At 45.7% G+C, this 21,245-nt stretch overlaps 3 protein-coding genes across 3 annotated transcripts; all 3 read left to right on the forward strand.

Annotated features, from left to right (window-relative positions):
• Positions 1–963: 963 nt before the first annotated feature.
• Positions 964–5,915, forward strand: dlb (deltaB). The gene is made up of 7 exons (XM_030101210.1): positions 964–1,098; positions 1,187–1,426; positions 1,515–1,572; positions 1,697–1,954; positions 3,142–3,503; positions 3,983–4,199; positions 4,390–5,915. Exons 1-7 carry the CDS (start codon positions 1,048–1,050, stop codon positions 5,103–5,105), a joined length of 1,902 nt encoding a protein of 633 aa, XP_029957070.1. The 5' UTR covers positions 964–1,047; the 3' UTR covers positions 5,106–5,915.
• Positions 5,916–10,170: 4,255 nt separating this feature from the next.
• Positions 10,171–12,759, forward strand: LOC115395600 (uncharacterized). Its single transcript, XM_030101211.1, has 2 exons — positions 10,171–10,453; positions 11,373–12,759. The coding sequence occupies exons 1-2, from the start codon at positions 10,237–10,239 to the stop codon at positions 12,641–12,643; spliced, it is 1,488 nt and encodes a 495-aa protein (XP_029957071.1). The 5' UTR covers positions 10,171–10,236; the 3' UTR covers positions 12,644–12,759.
• A 1,655-nt stretch (positions 12,760–14,414) lies between these two features.
• On the forward strand, positions 14,415–19,279 carry ppp1r14aa (protein phosphatase 1, regulatory (inhibitor) subunit 14Aa). Its single transcript, XM_030101212.1, has 5 exons — positions 14,415–14,690; positions 17,727–17,807; positions 17,904–17,936; positions 18,924–19,102; positions 19,141–19,279. Exons 1-4 carry the CDS (start codon positions 14,496–14,498, stop codon positions 19,089–19,091), a joined length of 477 nt encoding a protein of 158 aa, XP_029957072.1. The 5' UTR covers positions 14,415–14,495; the 3' UTR covers positions 19,092–19,102; positions 19,141–19,279.
• Positions 19,280–21,245: the final 1,966 nt, after the last annotated feature.

Below are 21,245 nucleotides of genomic sequence, written 5' to 3' on the forward strand. Positions count from 1 at the left end.
CACATGAGGTCCAGACAAAGGCAACATGATATAGTCCAAAGCCTTCAGGAGCAATCCCCCAAGACACACACACACACACACACACACACACACACACACACACACACACACACACACACACACACACACACACACACTGGGTAGCTGTTAGACGCACAATGAGGATTCATCCGGGACCCGCCCATTTGTCACCTCACACGCGCCAGAGCAATTATAATGTTGGATGTAAGGAGAAAGAAAGAAAGAAAGAAAGAAAGAAAGAAAGAAAGAAAGAACAATTCTCTCCCGCTTCCTTCTCATCTGAACTTACTTGTTTGGAAAAAGTGAAGAACTTTCCACAGAATGAGCCAAGGCTGTGAAACTTTCAGAAGTGGTGGATGAGGCGCACGAGGTCTGGACTGTTAAGACATGCTCCTCCACTAACCTGAGTAAAACAGCAACGTTTTTTATTAAATATATTTTGATTTCGTGTCACATTCCCCTTGAACAAATAAAGCAAAGTTGAACTAACTCATTAGTTTTTGTAAAACGTTATATTCCTCGCTGTTAAACCTGTATCAGCCTTTCACGTTGAATCTTTCTGTTTATTTCTCAGACTCATCATCATCACCATTAATTAGCATTTATTTTTTTTCTGGCTGATTAAGAGTCATGAAACATATCTGCCTCTCCATATGCGTATCCCTGACTAGTTTGTCCAGATGTAATGTGGGTTGTCTAAATCCCCAGGCAGGCCGGCGGGCAGGCGGGCTCCCCTGAGGTCTGCCGCGGCTCCGCCTCTCTGCTCGTGACGCGCCGCATCGGAGGGGATAAAACCGGCGTGCGCCTTTACGCACCAGAACCCAAACAAGCCGGAGTGCGCCAAGGATAGCACGGAGGACAGGAGCACCGGGAGGATTACAGAGGCGATAGAAGGATAATAGTCAGCTCAGTGACTTTTTTTTAAGAGTTTTTCCGCGTTTTGACACAATCTTTTTTTAAGGAATACTATTGCGCACGGCGAATGAGGACATTCACTTAGAACCGGACAACAAACTTTCAGAAGAAATGGCGCATCTATACTTGAGATATCTTCTGGCTTTGGCCTTAGTCCATGTAGTAAGTTGACCTCTGCTTGAGCCAAACTAACTCTAAAAGCTGTCTTTGTGCATTTTGTTGTGAGACATAACTTCTTCTGTCTTTGCAGGTGTTTTCATCCGGAGTGTTCGAGCTGAAGATTCATTCATTCCACACAGCGCAGCGCATCTGCAGGAGACACAGGGACTGCCACATCTTCTTCAGGATCTGCCTGAAGCACCCGGAGGACGTGATCTCCGCGGAGCCGCCATGCACCTTCGGAACCGGACACACGAACGTGATCAGGGCCGACCACACCTCCATCTCGAGCAGCGCGCCCATCAGGGTGCCTTTCCACTTCAAGTGGCCGGTAAGCGCAACCGGATGAACCACTGCGCTTCTCCTCCAGTTTTACCAGTGTTCGTGCGTAAAACTGACGCGCCTTTTTCGTGTCGCAGGGAACTTTTTCGTTGATCATTGAAGCTTGGAACGCAGAGTCTCCCACTGAATACACAGGTTGGTTGTTTGTACCGCGTCTTTATTAGACCTCCAGTGATCTGCTTAAAAAAATAGTTTACACTTGATCTGCCTGAGATGCGTTTTGTTTGTTTCAAAACTTTTTTTCCCCTTCGATCTGCAGACAACCAGAACAACCTGGTGAGCCGCCTGGCGACCCGGAGGAGGCTGGCCATCGGGGAGGACTGGTCCCAGGACGTGCACTTCGGCGAGCAGAGCGAGCTGCGCTACTCCTACCACGTCTTCTGCGACGAGTACTACTTCGGAGACGGATGCGCGGACTACTGCCGGCCGCGGGACGACACGCTGGGACACTACACCTGCGACGAGGAGGGAAACCGCATCTGCCTGGAGGGCTGGAAGGGAAACTACTGCTCTGAACGTGAGTGTGGCTCAACATGTGGTGTCTGGCCCCTGAGGCCTCTGCGCAACGCAGGTCTCCAGCGATAAACTTATAATGGCCTTCTGCTGTCATACAACGTTAATGTGGTTTATCAATCGTGTAACATTACTGTATTCTAAAGTCACCACAAGCAACCCACTCATTTATTTTACCATGAAGACAATAATAAAGACAACATTTACTTAATAAATGTAAATTAATCAACACTCCAATATAAAAATGAATGAATGAATAAATGAATACACACAATTTTAAAATATTTCTTATTTCCTAAGAAGTAAAAACATTTCGCAACATTTTTTAAAAGATAAACATCAATTTTTTCTATTTTTTAAAAATGAAGATAGTGAATTACAAATTAAGTCATTGCACTAAAGTAATCAAGTTACAGACTTTGTAATACAGAAAAAAACAGACTATTCTTTGGTTTACAGAAATTAAATATACAGAATTAATATTAAGAAGAAACAATTAAGATATACCCAAAAACATAATGGCTAATAATTTTTAAAAACTTTTTTAACCTGAGTCTGTATGTTGTGACTGTGTTGTGATTTGTGAAATTAAGATAACACAAACTCAAGAGGAGAAGACACTAAATATGAATGTCATCCAGTAAAATATAATGCAAAGAAACGTTTTGTTCGTCCCACAGTTAAGAAATTTGACCGGTGTTGCTCCAGCTTAGTAAAGGCACGGATAGGGCCTGTTTTTCTCCCCCTTTGTGAGTTTGATTGATATCTGATCTCCTGTACAGACGCTGAGCAGGAATCTTTCAGAGTTTTTCTTTTATGTGGGGACTTCCTGCGGTGTGGCGCTGTAGACAGTCGGTGATGCTCCATCTGTCCTTTGTTCTGTTACAATGAGAGAAAAAGCTGCGACCCCTGTCTCTCATACACATTTTTCAAGGTGTGTGTGTGTGTGTGTGTGTGTGTGTGTGTGTGTGTGTGTGTGTGTGTGTAATGGGGAGGAGATAAAAGAAAGCGTTCCTCCCCGGCGGTGTGCCTACCAGCTGCTTGGGTTAATACTTAACCAACAGTGAAGTCTGGAGCAGGGATGGGGTCAGACAGGGGGCCCTGTACGCACGCGAGTGTGTGTGTGTGTGTATGAGATGTATAAGAAGGCGTACCCATTGTAACCCCCACCCTCCTCCCTCCCCCCTCCAGCCATCTGCTCGGCGGACTGCAGCGAGAAGCACGGCTACTGCGAGGCCCCGGGGGGCTGTACGTGCCGTATGGGCTGGCAGGGCCCCTCCTGCAGCGAGTGCGTCCGCTACCCGGGCTGCCTCCACGGGACGTGCAGCCAGCCGTGGCAGTGCAACTGTCAGGAGGGCTGGGGGGGCCTCTTCTGCGACCAGGACCTCAACTACTGCACCAACCACAAGCCCTGCGCCAACGGGGCCACCTGCACCAACACGGGCCAGGGCAGCTACACCTGCACCTGCAGGCCCGGCTTCGGCGGCACCAACTGCGAGCTGGAGACCAACGAGTGCGACAGCAACCCCTGCAAGAACGGAGGCAGCTGCAACGTGAGTGAACAGCCAGACGAAGTGTGTTCAGGGTAGAAGGTGTGCTGCAAGAAGTGAGAAGATACGATGAACATGAGTGACTGGAGGAACAGAAGTTTTACAGGATCCCTACATAATCATGTCATAGAAAAAGAAATACAGTTCCCTTTATCTTTGCTTTAACAAAGTATAAAGGCACTCATTTTTTTAACATTTACAGAAGAACAAATGACCAAAAATACTCAGAAGTGACTAAATTGTATTGGAATACCAGATTTCACCACAAGAGGGCGCAGTGAGACACTCTTGGATCAAGTCTGCTGTCAGTGTAAAATCACTGGTGAATGAAATTGTAACATTGGAGTTAAATGAAACTACCAGGCCACCTAACAACGCTGCAGTCCTGAGAGGACAGACTGGAAGCTGCAGCGGCTCCTGTTGAGGAAGTGAACCTGAGATTTCACCTCTAACCTGACGGTTCCTCCTCCTCCTCCTTCCAGGATCTGGAGAACGACTACTCCTGCACCTGCCCGCAGGGCTTCTACGGCAAGAACTGCGAGATCATCGCCATGACGTGTGCGGACGGCCCCTGCTTCAACGGAGGCACCTGCGTGGAGACGCTGACCGGGGGCTACACCTGCAGGTGCCCCCCCAGCTACACCGGCTCCAACTGCGAGAAGAAGCTGGACCGCTGCAGCAACCGGCCCTGTCTGAACGGTGAGACACCTGCTGGCCAGACCGCGAACTGACACCATGATGGGTCGTCATCAGGCTGCTTATGGTTCATTCATCACGCCGATGTGCTGAAGCGTCAGAAACATGGCGCCTCGGGGAGGAGTGGGGTCAAACTGAGCGTCAGCTCTCCTGCAGACCGAGCAGTCTGATTAACATTTCTCTCCCTCTGCAGGCGGCGACTGTCTGGATCTGGGCCAGAGCATCCTGTGCCGCTGTCAGCCGGGCTTCACCGGCGCCAACTGTCAGGTCAACGTGGACGACTGCGCCTCCAGCCCGTGCCAGAACGCAGGCACCTGCCAGGACGGCGTGAACGACTACACCTGCTCCTGCACGCTGGGCTACACCGGCAAGAACTGCAGCGTGCGCTCCGACGCCTGCGGCGCCCGCCCCTGCCAGAACGGCGGCACCTGCTTCACCCACTTCACCGGGCCGGTGTGCCAGTGCCCCAAGGGCTTCATGGGCCCCAGCTGCGAGTTCACGCTCCAGCCCAGCTTCAAGCCCGCCCTGCGCCAGACCTCGCAGCCCTCCTCCGCCGCCACGCTCACCGTCTCCTGCATCCTGGCCGTCCTGGTGCTGGTTCTGGTGGCGGGCATCGTCCTCCTGAGGAGGAGGAGGAGGCTGCAGGGGAGGAAGCAGCTGAGCGACATGGCGGTCTACAACGACCTGGAGACGGTCAACAACCTGGGAGGGAGCGAGAGGGACGCCTTCCTGGGGCCCAGCGGCCTCTTCAAGATCAGCAACAGCGCGCCGCGGCTGTCCCTGTGCGTGGACGGCCGGCCCGGGTACCGGCACAACCCGGCGGAGGGCGGCGGCCTGGGCCGGGCCGAGCGGCAGGACTTCCTGTGGAGGGACGAGGCCGGCCTGGGCTCCACGGCCGGGATGAGATGAAACTGCGAGTTCAGACAGGGAAAGGAAATGTCGTAGCACTTGCTGCTCCGCTCTCCTCATGGACGTGAGGAGAAAAGGAGCAAATCCGTCGTCTGCAGCGTCTGCTGCACATTTAAAACAAAAACAGTAAATGTTCAGTGTAAAAAAAAAAAAAAAAGAAAAAGAAAAAAAAGAGCAAAACTTCAAAATGGAACTGATGTGATGTGGATGATTTACAAAGATTATTGAGAAAGTGTAAAGGGCAAAGCTCTTCCATGTGTAAGACCCAAAGAGACAAATAGTGTGAGCCACAGTTCATAGGACCTACAACTCCAACCAAATACAGGAAGACAAACACTGAGCATATCTGGAAAGAAAAACCTGCCCAAACTTTATTTTTCCTGGGTTGATCTCTTTAAGTTGTTCACTTTGTTTCTTTATTTTGAATTTTGTTTTGCTTTTCAATCTTCCTTTGGCCATTATTTCCTTATTGTGCGTACCATCATTTTCTTTTTATCCTTTATATTATTATTTATTTATTTGCGGACGTGTGTTCATGGTTTCACTTTGTCACAGAGGTAGAGATATATTTATATGATGCTGAATGAGGACCGACGCTGGATGCTGTCACTGGATGTTCTTCTGTGTGAAATATCCCAAAGACGGGGCGCTGCGCAGGAGGGATATGAGGAAAATGTGCTTTATCACACAAAGTCAGTCGTTGATGGAATTTCTATTTATATATAAATCTGAATATATATGAGATGTGCTACTGATCACGTTGCTCTTTCACGTGCCATTTTTTTGTGTTCATGCCAAAGTTTGTGTTTCGTTTCCATTCACGTTATTTAAGTTCATCATGTTGTGTTTGTGATGTGGAATAAAAGATTTGCTTCGACGCAACTCAGGAGTGAAGTTTCTGTCCCGTGATCATAACAGTGTTTCAGAGGGTTTAGATCTAAGAGAAGAGGTGATTTCTGTTCAAAATGACGGTTTAGTGCAGGACAAATGTTTTAAAAGACCAAAGTCAGACCTTCTGATGGTTCTCTGAGCAGGATGAGCTTAAAGGCTCTTATTGCCATAAACAGACAAAATTACACCGAAACAGACTGTATGCAATTATAAATGTCATGCATGAAATGTTTTCAGAGTATACGTGATCTAAATGTTTATATTTTCACAAAACGAAGACAATTCCTAAATAAAATAATGAAGCGTTAATATAAAACCAAGTATAATGAAACCCTGTGGTGCAGACTGGTCCAGAAACAGAGTCTGATGGAAATCAGCCTCACCGCCGGTTTTTGCTTTAACGGTGGGAATGATTACAGGTCTGATGCCAGAAGACCTGAAGGTTCTCGATGGTTCATAACATAAAGTTAAATCTGTAAGATCAGAAGGCCCCAGACCTTTAAAACTAATACTAATACAACCATCTATACTGATACTATTACTAGTCTTAATTGTGGTGTAAAAATTAATAGATATCCAAATATGTAACTAAACAGACTAAAGAAGTTAAAGAAGAGATTTAAACAGTGATTTAAATGTGCATGTTCAGTTTCTTATAATGTGTTTGAAAATACATCAATGGGTAAAATGTTGATACTTATTTATGTTTAAATGTATTTATTTTGTAAGAGGAATGTTCTTTTAGTGATTTTCCTGCAGAGTTGTGAGAGGTGTGTGTGCAGCTCCAGGTTGAGCGCTGCAGGTGTGACTGGAGCTCTGATCGCTGCACCTAACTGGTGTGTGTGTGTGTGTGTTCTCGTATTTCTATCCTTGTTGGGGCCAAATGTCCCCACAAGGATAGCAAAACGTGGAACGACGTGCCTTGTGGGGACCTTTTTCCGGTCCTAAGTAGGAGAAACAGTGTTTTCTTGACCATGTTGTTGTTACTGAAAAAGTAAAAGTGCAAAAACATTTCTTTAGGGTTAGGCTTTGTTGTGGTGTGGGTTAGGGTTAGGGTAAGGGTCAGGGTTAGGGGCTAGACATGAATGGGAGTCAATGGAAGGTCCCCACAAGGATAGAAATACGAGACTGTGCGTGTGTGTGTGTGTGTGTGTGTGTGTGTGTGTGTGTGTGTGTGTGTGTGTGTGTGTGTGTGTGTGTGTGTGTGTGTGTGTGTGTGTGTGTGAGGAGAAAGGTAAAGAATCTGCACTGCTGTCTGTGTGACTGACTCCAGGAAACGATGATCCTGCTCCAGATAGAGCTCAGAGTTCCTCTGGCGACGCTGGATAAGTGGATCGCACCACAGCACCTGCAGGACTTCACCCTCCACCTGCATCCTGCATCCACTCCATCCGGCCACTCCTCTCCCCCCCCACCGTGGATGAGTACTGCATTGCGCCACACCCACTCAAGGTAACTGCCTGGACAACGGCTACTCCTTGAAGAGCAAGTGAAGTTTTTTTTTTTGTTTGTTTTTCTTTTACAATACTGAACTGAACAGGCCTGCAACAAAGTAATTTAATTTATTCCATTTAATTCTGCTGTCTTAGTATAAAGGTTGAAACAATGAATGCTTTTTGCTGCTGTATATATGTTTTATTTTTATCGAAGTAGGAAATTTATTTTTTACTTCAATACAGCTTCTGTGTTTTGTTTACACTGGTATGACTACTGTTAATGCCACTGACACACTAATACAAGGTTTTCAGAAATTAACATCTTATTGTGACTGTGAGTAAAATGTTTTTGGAGAAGTTGCATGGTTGTCATGGTAACAGGAGGTTGAGCGTTATAAAGGAGCATCTTTTAGATTCACCTTTCTGCACCCGGAAATTTGATCAACCGTGGCGGTAAAAGTTAGGGAAACTCTTGGAAAGCACACTTCAGATCGCCGTTTTTAATCTACTGCACATCCGATTTCTGTGAATCAGAAACCTGAAGCTCTGGAGAGATGGACTTCCACGGAGGGCCGGGGCAGCAGAGAGGAGACCCGCCTGCCGGTAGGAAGCAAACCTTTTCTATTCACTCAACATCTCACCCACTCCGTAACTCAGATGAGGATTTCTCTTCCTTACATTTCCAGTATCATGGATCAAAGTGTCAGAATTGACAGAATCACACTTGTAGAACTATTTTTTTGTTTTGTGCTCCTATATGTGATAAATTCAGTTCAGTTTGATATCTATATTTGAAAACGTTGTTTTCTTGGTATTTGGGTGAGTTCGATGTTCCAAAAGCTGGGATGTTATAAAATAAGTGGAGTCGGGGTTTAATCTAAAATCTGCCAAAGGTTTGTGTTTGGGAGACTGGATGCGCAGGAGGTGTGAAAACACACAGACAGGCAGGATCTCTGCAGCAGGTGACTGTGTTTTAATCATGAAGCCTTAAACTGAACTGTTCTTTAATGTTCCTAAAACTTCCTCTGCTGCAGGGGAGGCCTTTCAGTTCTTCATCGAGAACCCTGGAGGAAATGAGGTCTTCATCGTCATCCTGGACGAGGCAGAGGTCGAGGACGGCTTCATGCTTCCGCCTCTTCAGGACATCGAGCCGCAGGAGGAAGGAGGGGATTCTGGTTTTGAAACCATAGCTGAGGAAGAGGAGGAGGAACCCGGAGGCTTCCCTCCTTCTCCCAGTCCCCCGGTCACCGCTCAGCCTCAGGAGCCTCCTGAACAGGACCTGCACCAAGCTGATCGAGGCCAAGGTCCAAGGGCCGAGTGGAGACACGAGGAGGGTCCAGAGTCTTGGTTCAGTCCCAAGAGACCCAGGTGGGACGACGACGACGACGGCGGTCCAGATAACAAAAGACCCTGCAGCTCAGGCACCCAGCCGTCCCCCCAGGTCTGCTCAGGACCAGGCTGGTTTTATTTCCCATCATCTCTGAATGACTCTGACTCAGACTGAGAGAATTGAGAATGAAAAATTAAACCTAAAACATTTTGAGCAAAGGAGTTTTTATATTTCACATTACTGAGAACACAGGAGGTTCGTTATCTGGGAACAGGAAGTTAGTTATCTGGGAACAGGAAGTTAGTTATCTGGGAACAGGAAGTTAGTTATCTGGGAACAGGAAGTTAGTTATCTGGGAACAGGAGGTTGGTTACCACAGGTACGTTTCGTATTCACCTTTTTACGTGTGAGGAGAAGCAGCTTCCTGATGATCCTTCTCACATCACTGATTTCACTTTCTTTTTCATTTTCAATACTTTTTGATTCAAGCTGAACTCTGAGCAGGTGAGTTGTTACAACAATTGCCTTGAAACACACACACACACCGCTGTGTATGTTGCCATTTGGTGTCTTCATGAGAACAGGGAAGGAGCATCACCTCAATGGCAGAAGAGAAGAACTGATGGGCAGAGAAGCAGGTGGAGAGTCGCTGGATCAACCTGGACCAGAGGTCAGTCACTGATACACAAGTCCCCAGGTCAGCTGTGTGTGTGTGTGTGTGTGTGTGTGTGTGTGTGTGTGTGTGTGTGTGTGTTTTGTGCTCAATTGTTGAACTTTGGACTTTTTCCTTCAGACTCCTCAAGTTTTCATGTCAGTGGCTGAGCTGCAGCGTTACAGATGCATTTCTTGTTGGCAGGTGGAATTATCTTCCTCCTCTTCTCCGTCCACCTCGCTCCCTGCAGCGTCTTCTTCTGCGGTTTGGGAAGTTCCTCACCCTCTCTCTCTCTCTCTCTCTCTCTCTCTCACACACACACACACACACACACACACAGAGAGAGAGAGAGAGACAACAGGAAAGTTGCTACAGCAGTTCAGACCTTGCAGAAAGCTGAAGGTCAACAGAGAATATGACTTTAACCTTCACCTCAGAAGGGCCGCAGATCCAACATTTATTTCCTGTTCACAGAGCAATTCATTTGAAGGTTTGCTTCTAAAAATGCAAAAAAAACCCCAACAACTTTATGTTCCGAAGATCTGTAAAACACATTCAGTCTCTGGTTGAGGAAATAAAAAGTACATCGTTCATGATGTTGAGCAGGATTTACAAACAGGTGATGGTTTCACAGCCAGACCTCTTTGGAGCAACGTTTGACTGTAGCGCCATCTGCTGGCTAACTCCACACAGTGATTTCTCCAGTACTTCCTGCATGACGTCACGGTTACGTCACTTCCCGCAGCGATCGCCATCTTGGAGGACGCTCCGGTGTGGTCACACACGGGCGGTGTGGACTCAACACACTTTCAGAGACTGACAATGGTGAACTTTTGTGCGATCGTTGGTTGTGCGACGCGGGCAGACCGCGATGTGAGTCGTTCTTTCTTCCGGATACCGGCGCTCGTCACGCACCAAGGAGAGCAGACTCGAGAAGTGTCACAGAGAAGGCGGGATGGCTGGCTCAAGAGGATTTCAAGAGATGTGCAGGAATCAAGCATAAAGAACATGAGAGTCTGTGATCTGCACTTTGTATCGGGTAAGATCAGTGTTGTGAGTTGATGATTTTCTGCTGCGTTTGGGCAGAATGTCAGTGACTTTTTGCGGGAACCCTGCTGCTCTGCGCTGTGGTCGCTACCGAACTTTATTAGACTACCGGCTAAGATTATAGCAAATGTTTTAGGTGACCAGAGTTAGGATTGACTTTTATTCAGGATTAGCGCTGCTTCAAGGCTCGTCGTTCGGAGCGTCCCATGCGCACGCGGTTTCTACATCCTGGGCTCAGCAGTGGGCGTTCCATGCACGCATCCTCGAGAAGCCTTTCTGGCACTCCAGACTGTTTATCTGCTCCTTTCATTACAGATCATTTATTGAAAATGAAGCACATACATTGTCAGGATGTTCTCTCTCGTGTCAGAGTTTATTCAGCCGTTTTTGTTTCTGAATCGCGGGGACGGAGCGTGACCCGAGCGATTAGTTTTATTTCTGTGGGTAGACCTTCTCCTCCTCCAGACAGTCTGCTCTCTCCGTTCATGAGTTCTTCACTCTTTGGAAGTCTTTGTAGGCGGAACAGCCTGTTCTCTTCACAAAGTCTCTTTTCAAAGTGAGCGCCCGCCATGTTTTGTTTTGTGGCGCTCTGGCGCATGCGTATACGCGGTCACAAAATTCGGGCTGCGCGCGGCCCCTAGCGGACACGTGAAGCATGGACATAATTCCGAATCCGAGCAACGCATGCTTGAGAGCAGCAGCAGCAGGGGGACCCCGAAAGTAAATGTTTCCCAGAATTCCCAATAAACTTCCAGAGCATCATATAACTTGTTTGGTATTTTAAGGATTAGAATTCACCTTTTCTCAGACTTGAATTCTGTGAGCGTGTATGGATGTGTATAGTCTTTAATGTTTTGTGACACAGATTTTATATATATAAAATGTCTTTTTTCCCCATCCTTCCACTCCAGGACATCCGTCAGACCTGTTTCCTCCAGACACAATTGACTGGCTGCCATCAGTGAATCTGGGCCACAGCAAGTTCCCCGCGCCGCCTCCAGGAGCCCTGGCCCGGGAGGAACGTGCTCGTCGCCGCAATAAGAGGAGGAAAGATTTAGAAGGTGCTGACAGTTTGGTGGCTTTACAGAACGACTCATCAAGTGACTGTGCGACAGATGTTTGTGAACCGATGGAGGACCACACCTACATCCGGCAGCCAGAAGAGAGGGAGACTGGTCAGGAGTGTCAGACCGATCTCACTGGCACGGCGATCACTGGCATGCAGGATGAGATCAACCGCCTCACTGCAGAGAATTTGGGATTAAAAAAGAAACTGGCAACTGCTGAATTTGGAGAAGAATCGTTGAAAGACGATGAGGAGAAGGTTCGTTTTTACACAGGGCTGCCTACATATGCCGTACTGATGATGGTGCTCGGACTCGTCTCGGACCACATCAGCGTCACCGCCCGCAGCTCGCTGACAAAATTCCAGCAGGTTTTTATGGTGTTGATGAAGCTGCGGCTGCACACGTCTGTCCAGGACCTGGCATACAGATTTAATACATCCACTTCCACGATCTCCAGGACATTTGCCCTTTGCGTTGACGTGCTGTATAAAAAGACCAGCTTTTTTGTTAAATGGCCGTCGCGTGAAGAAATTCAAATGACCATGCCCATGGTGTTTCGGACCAACTTCGGAGTGCGCGTTGCTGCTGTCATAGATTGTTTTGAGGTTTTTACCGACAGACCTACCAGTCTGGTGGCTCAGGCACAGACATGGTCAGACTATAAACCTCACAATACTGTGAAGTTTTTGATGGGGATCACGCCTCAGGGGTTCATCTCATTCGTTTCACCTGCTTGGGATGGCCGCGCAAGTGACCAAGAAATTACTGAAGAGAGTGGAATTTTAGACGACTTGTTACCAGGGGATGTGGTGTTAGCTGGCAGGGGCTTTGACGTTATGGACGGCGCTGGACTTACCTGTGCAGAGGTAGAGATTCAAGGCAGGAAGCAGCTTTCCATGGCAGAGCTCATGGACACCAGGAAACTCTCCAGTGTTCGCGCTCATGTAGAACGTTTAATCGGATGTGTTCGCCAGCGTTACAGAATCCTCGCCGGACCTCTACCTACAGGCTATCTACTGACCAAGGATGCCGATGATAAAACTCTAATGGACAAAATTGTGCACCTGTGCTGTGCACTGACGAACATCGCTGACACCGTTTTGCCCTTCGACTGAACTGTGAATGTTTCTGTGCGGTAATAAAGAAGGAATGTATTCTTTTTCATGAAACCTGAGGACTCCGTGCTCCTGGTTTTTACCTTTTTTCATCACGTTTCACATGAATTGTATTTCAACTGCCAAGTGAAAATATGCCTTTTAATCAGTTACCAGTTGAATGATAAAGACAAAGAAACTCAAATAACAGCTTTATTTGGTTTCAGCATGCCTGCAAATTCACTGACAATCAAGAGGTAAGAACCAAGTGCATCGGATAAATATGGATGTTGTCGCAATCATTTCAGTATATTTAAAATTTTTTCAGCAAGCTGAGTAGACATCAAAACACACCTCCAGCACGTATATAAAAACAAACAGGAACAGGCCAGATAACTTCAAAATAACTCCTATAGATGAATTACTCCATGAGTCACATGTCACGTCAGACTTCAGTAAGACCTCCAGCAGTGTTGGCAGGCAAAAGAAAACCATCCATTCTCTTTCAGTCCAACTATTCCTGTATTAGAGCGACTTATCAGGTCCTTTCCAGTTCAATTCAGTCTGCGTGAAAGAGATGTGAGGCTACAAATAAATCAAAAATCTTTTAAAGCAAAGTCATGGTGAGGTTTTTAATCAAAACTGCTCTTTTGTCTTTTTTTTGTGTCTTTTCAATCCACAATCTTTAGACTTGGTCTAAATAACCTGCATGGAAGAGAACTAAACCTCACAGGACATGAGGGGAAGCTTGTTAAAGCAAACAATACAGACATAATGACAGTTTATATCAGGTGTGTCCAAACTTGGTGTGAGGGCCGACCTTCAGCCTGACACTCTGTAAACCTTTAGCAATAGATGAAATTACTCGTATATTGAATGACTTATTCACAAATGACTGGTTACACATTAAATTCCAGCATCCCTGGACATACAGGGGCTGTAATTATAGAATAAACTTTAATGTAAAGAAATGAGTGGAGCTGGAGGGACAGCTGCAGACTGGACTGACAAGAAAATTCCAAATTGCAATAAAAAGAGTTTTGTGTTTTATTCCCCATGGATGCAAAAGACTGTTAGAAAATACATGCAAAGCTTAAGGAAGTTTGCCATTGAACCAAAAAGTATTTGAATGTTTATTTGAATCAAAGCAGGTTCAACATGAGGGCTGTGGGCCTGTTGGAGCGCCGGCATGGTCCCGGGTGTGGAGGGTGTGTCCTTCCATGCTTCAGGTACAATAAACAAGAACTGAAGCAAATGACTTGATGTTTCAAAGGAAGTGACTCACTGAACATTTGATTGGAGTTTTGAAGGCTAAGGTGAAAAACCCTCACATGCACAGGGAGAACATGATAACTTCACACAGAAAACCTAAAGGCAAGAGTCAGGGCTGGCCTAACCTGTTTCAACAGCAGTACCTGAAGAGCTTTTAATTAATCCTTTAATCAGAGGGTTAAATTCTTCCAGGCCTGCTTGCAGCAAGCAGTTCGGGTTTCAGCCAGTCGTCTCTGTTTAACTGCAAACCAGCCAAAGTTATTTTCATTGTTTGTGTTTTTTACATTCTGAGGATCTCAAGTCATTTCCTGTCATTTAGAGGAAAACCAATGAGTACTTCCACTCCCCGGGAGGAATGCCTGCGGCAGGGTGTGGTGAGACAGACGTGCGTGTAGAACACGGTTCAGATAAATAAATGCTCATGTGTAGGCACTTTTGTTGTATCTAATGAATAAACATCCCAAAGAGGGCTGGGGGGGGGGGGGGGGGGGGGGGGGAAAAAAGCCTCTTCCCAGCACTATGCGCCGCCGTCGCCTCCCAGCGCGTCCCTCTCCTCCGTGCGTAAAGACGCACGAACCAGTCTGACCAGTCCTGCGCAGAGATGGCAGCCGAGCGGACCGGAGCGCGCGACCAGCTCCAGGCCGCGGACGCGGGATGGTCCGAGGAGGACTACGGGGGACATGCCCCGAAGCGCCACGCGCGGGTCACCGTGAAGTACAACCGGAAGGAGCTGCAGAGGAGGCTCGACGTGGAGAAGTGGATCGACGAGAGCCTGGACCGACTTTACGCGGGTCAGGTAGGAGAGGACTCCCTGTCAGCTCATGTGCACGTTTCAGACAATTCGTCCTGTATTTAAAAAGCAGCCTAACGGCACAGGTTATCAGCCACAGCCTGAAGTACACGCTGAAACGCGTTTGTAAGGCGTGAGGGTGTCCAGGCGCGCGGTGATGGACGAGGTGTTTGGCTGAGAGCGGAGGTGGGGCAGCCTGCTTCTCCTTACAAGGACACTCATCCTGTATCTGTGAGGTCCCTTTCTCCCAGATCTGTATCTGTCATTAGGCCCTGCCTTACAAGGCAGCGTGGGAGCGACAGGAGGGGACGAGGGGACGCGGAGGGCGCGTGCGTAAACAGCCCACATCGGGCTGCTTATCCGGAGAGGTGATGAGGGAACGACTGGAGGGAGGCTTCTGCTGTGAAAGTGAAAGTTTGCTGTCTGTAAGAATGTCACGCAGCTTAGGGCCTTACACACATCCATTAGCAAATGCCACAAGAGCCATCAAACGCTGACAGACTCACGTTCCAGAAAACCTGGAACAGGGTCATGGTCGCTGTCTTCAGTCTGACATGTGGGAACTGTAATCAGACCAGTTCCCGGAGTTTTGGGAAAGGATTGAGTAACGATGGAGGATTGAAGCTGATCCACATTCCTGGGTCTTCTTTTTATTTCATCAACCTTTAACTGTTTTCTGTCACTGAAAGGAAGAAAAGCAGATTGGATTATTGTTCCTGCTGAAACATAAAGGACTGTTTGGAGACGTTGCTGTCAGACTTCAGTGATGGAGCCTCCCCACGGTGCTTTTTCACTTTTTGAACATTTTACTTTATCTCCTGATGACTGACTCCATTTTCTCTCATTTATTTAAATGAAACCGTGATTCGTTTCAGCCTCCACCTCTGGGACATGGCGTCCATCTGACCGTCCACTTCATCTCCCAGATGTTTCCTGCTGTTTTGGCGGATTCGTTCACTGGTTCATCTGCCCACAGATCAGATTCCCATTTTATCTCTGATCGTTTCATATCAGTCCACAGAGGAAGGCCGACTCTCTGTGTCTGGACCGTCTCTTGTTTGCGTGACACAGATTTGACTCGTGTGGATTAAACATTAAACACTGATTTTTGGAAGCGTTTCTAAACTCAGTTTCTTGACTTTTCCTGATTATCCAGTGATATTCAGGATTAATTGATATCATGTTTGATGGGTTTTACTTTTACCAGTTCACTAACCTGTTGCAAATAGCTTAAGTAATTGTTTTCTAATCATTTTTTCTGTATTATTTCTTTGCATTCAAAACGGGTTTTGCAAATCACTAACTTAGGTTTTTGTTTGTTTTTTTTTTTTTTACAGTTATTTTCCCAATTTTTTGGATATGGCAATGTAGACTGTAATAGTTTACTTTCTGCAACGATAAATGACCCAACAGAAACCAGTCTCTCTCCAACAGAGCGACACACACACACACACACACACACACACACACACACACACACACACACACACACACAACACACACACACACTACTCATTCCAGTTGCATAACTGAGTTTATTAGTTCAGCTTTCCAACGACACCCAGAGATAACACAGCTATTCACACACGTCATGTCCCAACAAATAGTTTAACACTGAAAACACATGCGTGTAGCGATACAGCCAGGGTGACGGGCCAGCATGGGCCTGACGGCGCAGAGCGTGCACGGGTGGTGTGCACGGGTGGGTGCACTGTCCCTTCATTCTGCTGGTACAATGGCTGCTTGTTCAAACTCAACAGGCCACTGTTACTGTATTATGTGGACGTTGTTTGGAGTCTGGAAGACGTTTGTCTTACAGGCTCAATAAGAAGCTTTCAGCTGAAATAAGAAATCTGTGCGTTACATTAAAACGCACTAAACTGTTCACTTATGACAGATAGATCAACCACACCTCCTGAAAGCACCAATATCTCATCTTACATACCTCGATATGTGGTATTCTCAATATGTGTTGAGAATACGAACTCAGCTTCTACTCTTGTTTTAACAGTTAGATTCAGTTAACAGCCGTCAGGCACGACTGCGTTCGACAGACATTTTACTTTTGCTTGTGGTGCTTTACTTACTTAGTTTTTAGTGGAGAAGACATCAAAATGTCAATAATACACTGCTTTGGGAAAAAAACCCCCACCAAATATCTGAGTTTATGGTGAACTGCATTTAAAAACTGTCCATCGGCCCGGTACCTTACTAATCTAATCTTTATACTACTACTACTAACCGCTTGCTCACTTGAATATACAAGTTTCTAACCTTTTTAACGTGCACATTTTGTATTATTCACTAAGGCCTTTCAGAAATCCATCTGCTTCAAAGATCTGGCTCAAAGAATTGAACTTTATTTAGAAGAGAAATCTGTGTCTGATGATGCTGGAAGAGTCGGGCTTTAATTTAAAGAGACTGGATCTCATCCGGAGAACGGTTCTGTTTTAAATTACTTTCAGGTCTACAAATGCAGGTGTAGATTAAATTGTTTAAGACTCTGGGTCTCTTTGAAAGGATCTTGAGTAGATAATCTGACTCTACCTGTAAGGAGCTCAGTGTGACCTGAGGAGTTAAAGTCTGGGTCTGTGGTTTATAGATCAGGTCGTTGCTCTAGGAGTCTTGCTGCGGTTTAGAAAGCGTTTTAAAGAAGTGGGATTTGTTTTATAATGATTTTAAAGCTAGTTTTCATATGACAGGATGTTAAAGGCATCGAAGCCTTTCGATGTTTCTAATCTTTGTCTAAAATAAACCTATAATTGTACACTGATTACAGTCTTAACTGTTTGGCTAAACTTTGGGATAGAACCCTGGTATGTTTAAATTTAGAAATATTTATAGGAAATGAAAGAAAAACTCTGGATTTCTGTGAATTAATTTGAATTAATTCAACTTTTTCATATTTATTATTCTGTTAGGGTATGAATGTAAAGTGCTTGGAAACTTGTTTTACCTTTGAAAATGTTGATATCATGGTAAAGATGAACTTGTGATGGACGGTGCAGCGGAGGTGAGCTCTCCTGATCTGTGTGACTGCAGGAGAGCGACATGCCAGAGGAGGTGAATATCGACGAGCTGATCGACCTGCCCAGCGACGAGGAGCGAGTCAAGAAGCTCCAGGTAAAACAACCGGGACTGCTCATCATTAGAGGCTTCATGACAGTCGGAATTTATGGTGAAAAACTGATTCTGTCAATGTGTTTGTTTCGTAAAAAGGAGCTTCTTGAAAAGTGCAGGAACTCCACAGAGGTATGTTTGACCTTCTGAACCCCCCCCCCCCCCCCCCCCCCCCCCCCCCCCCCCCCCCACACACACACACACACACACACACGCGCGCGCCTCAACAATCGCACTCTGTCACTGCTTTTCTTCCCAGCGGAGGCGGAAACAAAGAGTCTTTCTGGTGTCAGACGTTGTGTTGTGTGTTGATCTGCACACAGATGTCGACACAGGATCAGGGAGGCTGGAACTCCAAGACTCTTTAGCATGATTTAAAATGACCAAAGACTGAAAGAAAGACGTCTGAAAACCAGGAGACACAGAAGGTGCTGTTTGGCTTTACTGGGATGTTGCTAATAATCAGAAGAGAGATGATCTGCAGTCTCTTTACTGCAGTACATGTTGAGAATTAAAAAGATACTGGATGTTAAAAGGACTTCCCTGTTTGAACTTTCTCTGCTCCTGCAGATGAACCAGTTAAACTCTGGTTTGTCTTCGTGTTGCTATAACAGACTTTATCACAGGACATTAAAAATCAGCTCACTGCAGCAGGGCGAAAGGTTTTATTTTAAACAAATGCCCCTGTCTGATGTTCAGAATATACAAATCGCACATGTTCTCTAATCGCACTTGACTTTTGAAGTGGTTGAAATGTAAACGGCCTCTCGAGGGGCCTTAAAGTCATCCTCTGGTGACCCCACTTCTCTAAAAGGCCCGTCGTCCGCGTTAGAACTCATAAACAAAGAAATGAATGGAAGACACTTACTGGTAACGTTTGTTATGTTATGCTCTGAAAAGATCTGTGCTCTATTAAAAGAAACTCTGTGTTCTACTATACAGACAATAAAAATGTCACAAAAGTGTCGAGCAACAAAGATTTCACCTCTGATCTGTGAGATTTCTGCTTGTTTGGGTTTTTATTTGAACTTTTTCCTGTTTGAGTTGTTCATCCATGACTTTGCAGACTGAACATTTCCTCTAAACCTCGGTCGTACTAATGGTTCTAATTGTGTCCAGACGTTCATCAGAGAGCTGGTGGTGAAGCTGCAGGGCGTCCAGAAGCAGGACGAGCTGCAGAGCGAGGGAATCGAACACCCGGTCATCTGCCACAACACCCACCGCCACGAGCCGTACCACTTCAACAACCCGCAGCGAAAACACGCCCCCCAGAACCAGACCCTCTGAGGAGACACACGCGCGCACACACACACACACACACACACACACACACACACACACACACACACACACACACACTGGACTGTTGAGAAAACGAAGATGAAGGATCGAGCCACTGTAACGTTGTGTTAACATTGTCACTTCTGTGTTGTTCATCACCAATAAAGCTGAATAAAGCTCACTAATAAACTACATGATCAGTTTCTGCTCCTGAAGGTGAAACCGGATGAGAGGAAGTGGACAGAAAAGTCATCGAGACAGCTGCAGGCTAAAGTGAAAGTCTCTTCAAAAAAAGCTTTTTACTGACAATATATCTTTTTAAAAATACAGTAAACCCTCTAATGCGGAGGACACCCGAACGTCCACGTGGCAGTGTCCCCGTTGAGACAGGGCTCTCCTCTTTAAGATGGACATGCTGTGAGGGCAAAATGAACATGTTGAAACACACACACACACACACACACACACACACACACACACACACACACACACAAAATGAATATTTATATATAATTTTATGCAATCAGAAACACAACATCACAAACAGACTAGCTATCTATCAAATATCGCCAGTACAGGTGTTTTATTTTGGTAAGAAGACACCGGAAGTGGCACATGAACTGCATCCGGATGTTAGCATATGACGACGATTAACGATGCTAACTTTTTTTTAAGAGTTGTAAAATGGACATAAATCAGAAGAGAACACCTCACTTTGGGATTTATCTTCACGGACCAGTTGGACAAAAATTCACAAAAGACACCGAAGCTCCAGGGGATTTATCTGAGCCTGTGAAAGAGGTACGATAACACCGAAGTGCTCACTGGCAGGAGCAGCTGTTAGCATCCACTCAAACAAACCACAACTCTGCCACCGAAGAGCCTGGCCTGCTGAAGACGGCTTGAAAATTTGTTGTACTTTGACTGTAATTTGGACTTTTTCCTGTCCGCTCAGACTGGAATTTGCCAGAAATGTTGTCCGTGTTTGGTAAGGTGTCACCCTTTCAGTTGTATTGTAACAGGTGTCCCTCTCCTCTGGTCCCCTGACCGAATTATAGCATCTAACTTCCAGATTTCACCAAAACATGTCAGATCAGGTTTTAATGATTGAATCGTTGATCAAAAGTCAATGATATCAGCCACTTTGTTGACATTTGGTTTATTTTAGCAGGAAATATTAGAATATTAATCTTTGTTTTATATTGCATATTTGTTATACATTAAATTTAAATTGTTTAAATGCTATTAAACACTCAAAATTGAGAGAAATAGTGTCTGTTTAATTGGTCTTATTTTAAATTTGTTGGACTGGATGCATATAGAAATCATTTGAAATTATTGTTTAAGAAACTTGACATGCTTTCAGTTCAGATGTTGCATTGCCTGTAATGTCCAGCAGAGGGCGCTGCAAACCTGCGCTGTCTGGTCTCCACCGCAGACAGACAGCAGCAAAATATTTAAGGATGTATTAGAGCAGAGTAGATTTAAAGTAAAGGAGGTTTTCTTTTTCTTTTTCTTTTTCTTTTTCTTTTTGAGCTGCTATTTTTGTTACCGTCCACCAGTTTATGTAGCACGGACGACAAGAGACACTTTTTATCAAGACGATATGAAGAGGAGAAGGTGAAGAGAAAAAGCTCTCTTTAACAGGAAGAACCTTTTCTGTCGAATCAGACTGAGTGAAGCAACACCAACAAAAACCTGAAAGTCCCTGTGATCGTAATGAGCAGAATTTTAACTGTTGTCCACTCAGTTGCATAAAAACAAAAAAAAAATGTATTGAAATTGGCTTTGTAAAAACTATCACTCAGTTAATATCACAAACTACTCAAACCACTGAAAATCTGGGATGCTTACTGTGTATAATTGAAAGCACGCAGCTGCTACAACCATTGGTTTGCAGAACCGAAGAATTTCTGCTCAAACTGTCAGAAAAGCGAAAAGCTCGCTGCCCTCATCAGGGTCTCCTTACTGAACCCCTGTGTGTGTGTGTGTGTGTGTGTGTGTGTGTGTGTGTGTGTGTGTGTGTGTGTGTGTGTGTGTGTGTGTGTGTGTGTGTGAGCTGGAGCAGCCTGAGGGGGGCTCATGGTGTAGACAGTGTGTAGTTTGTTATCATTGTGTTCTTTGTCATCATAGCAGTGATGATACTGTTTTAACAGATAT

This window comes from Salarias fasciatus, chromosome 10, assembly GCF_902148845.1.
Source record: "Salarias fasciatus chromosome 10, fSalaFa1.1, whole genome shotgun sequence".
Taxonomy (NCBI): Eukaryota; Metazoa; Chordata; class Actinopteri; order Blenniiformes; family Blenniidae; genus Salarias; species Salarias fasciatus.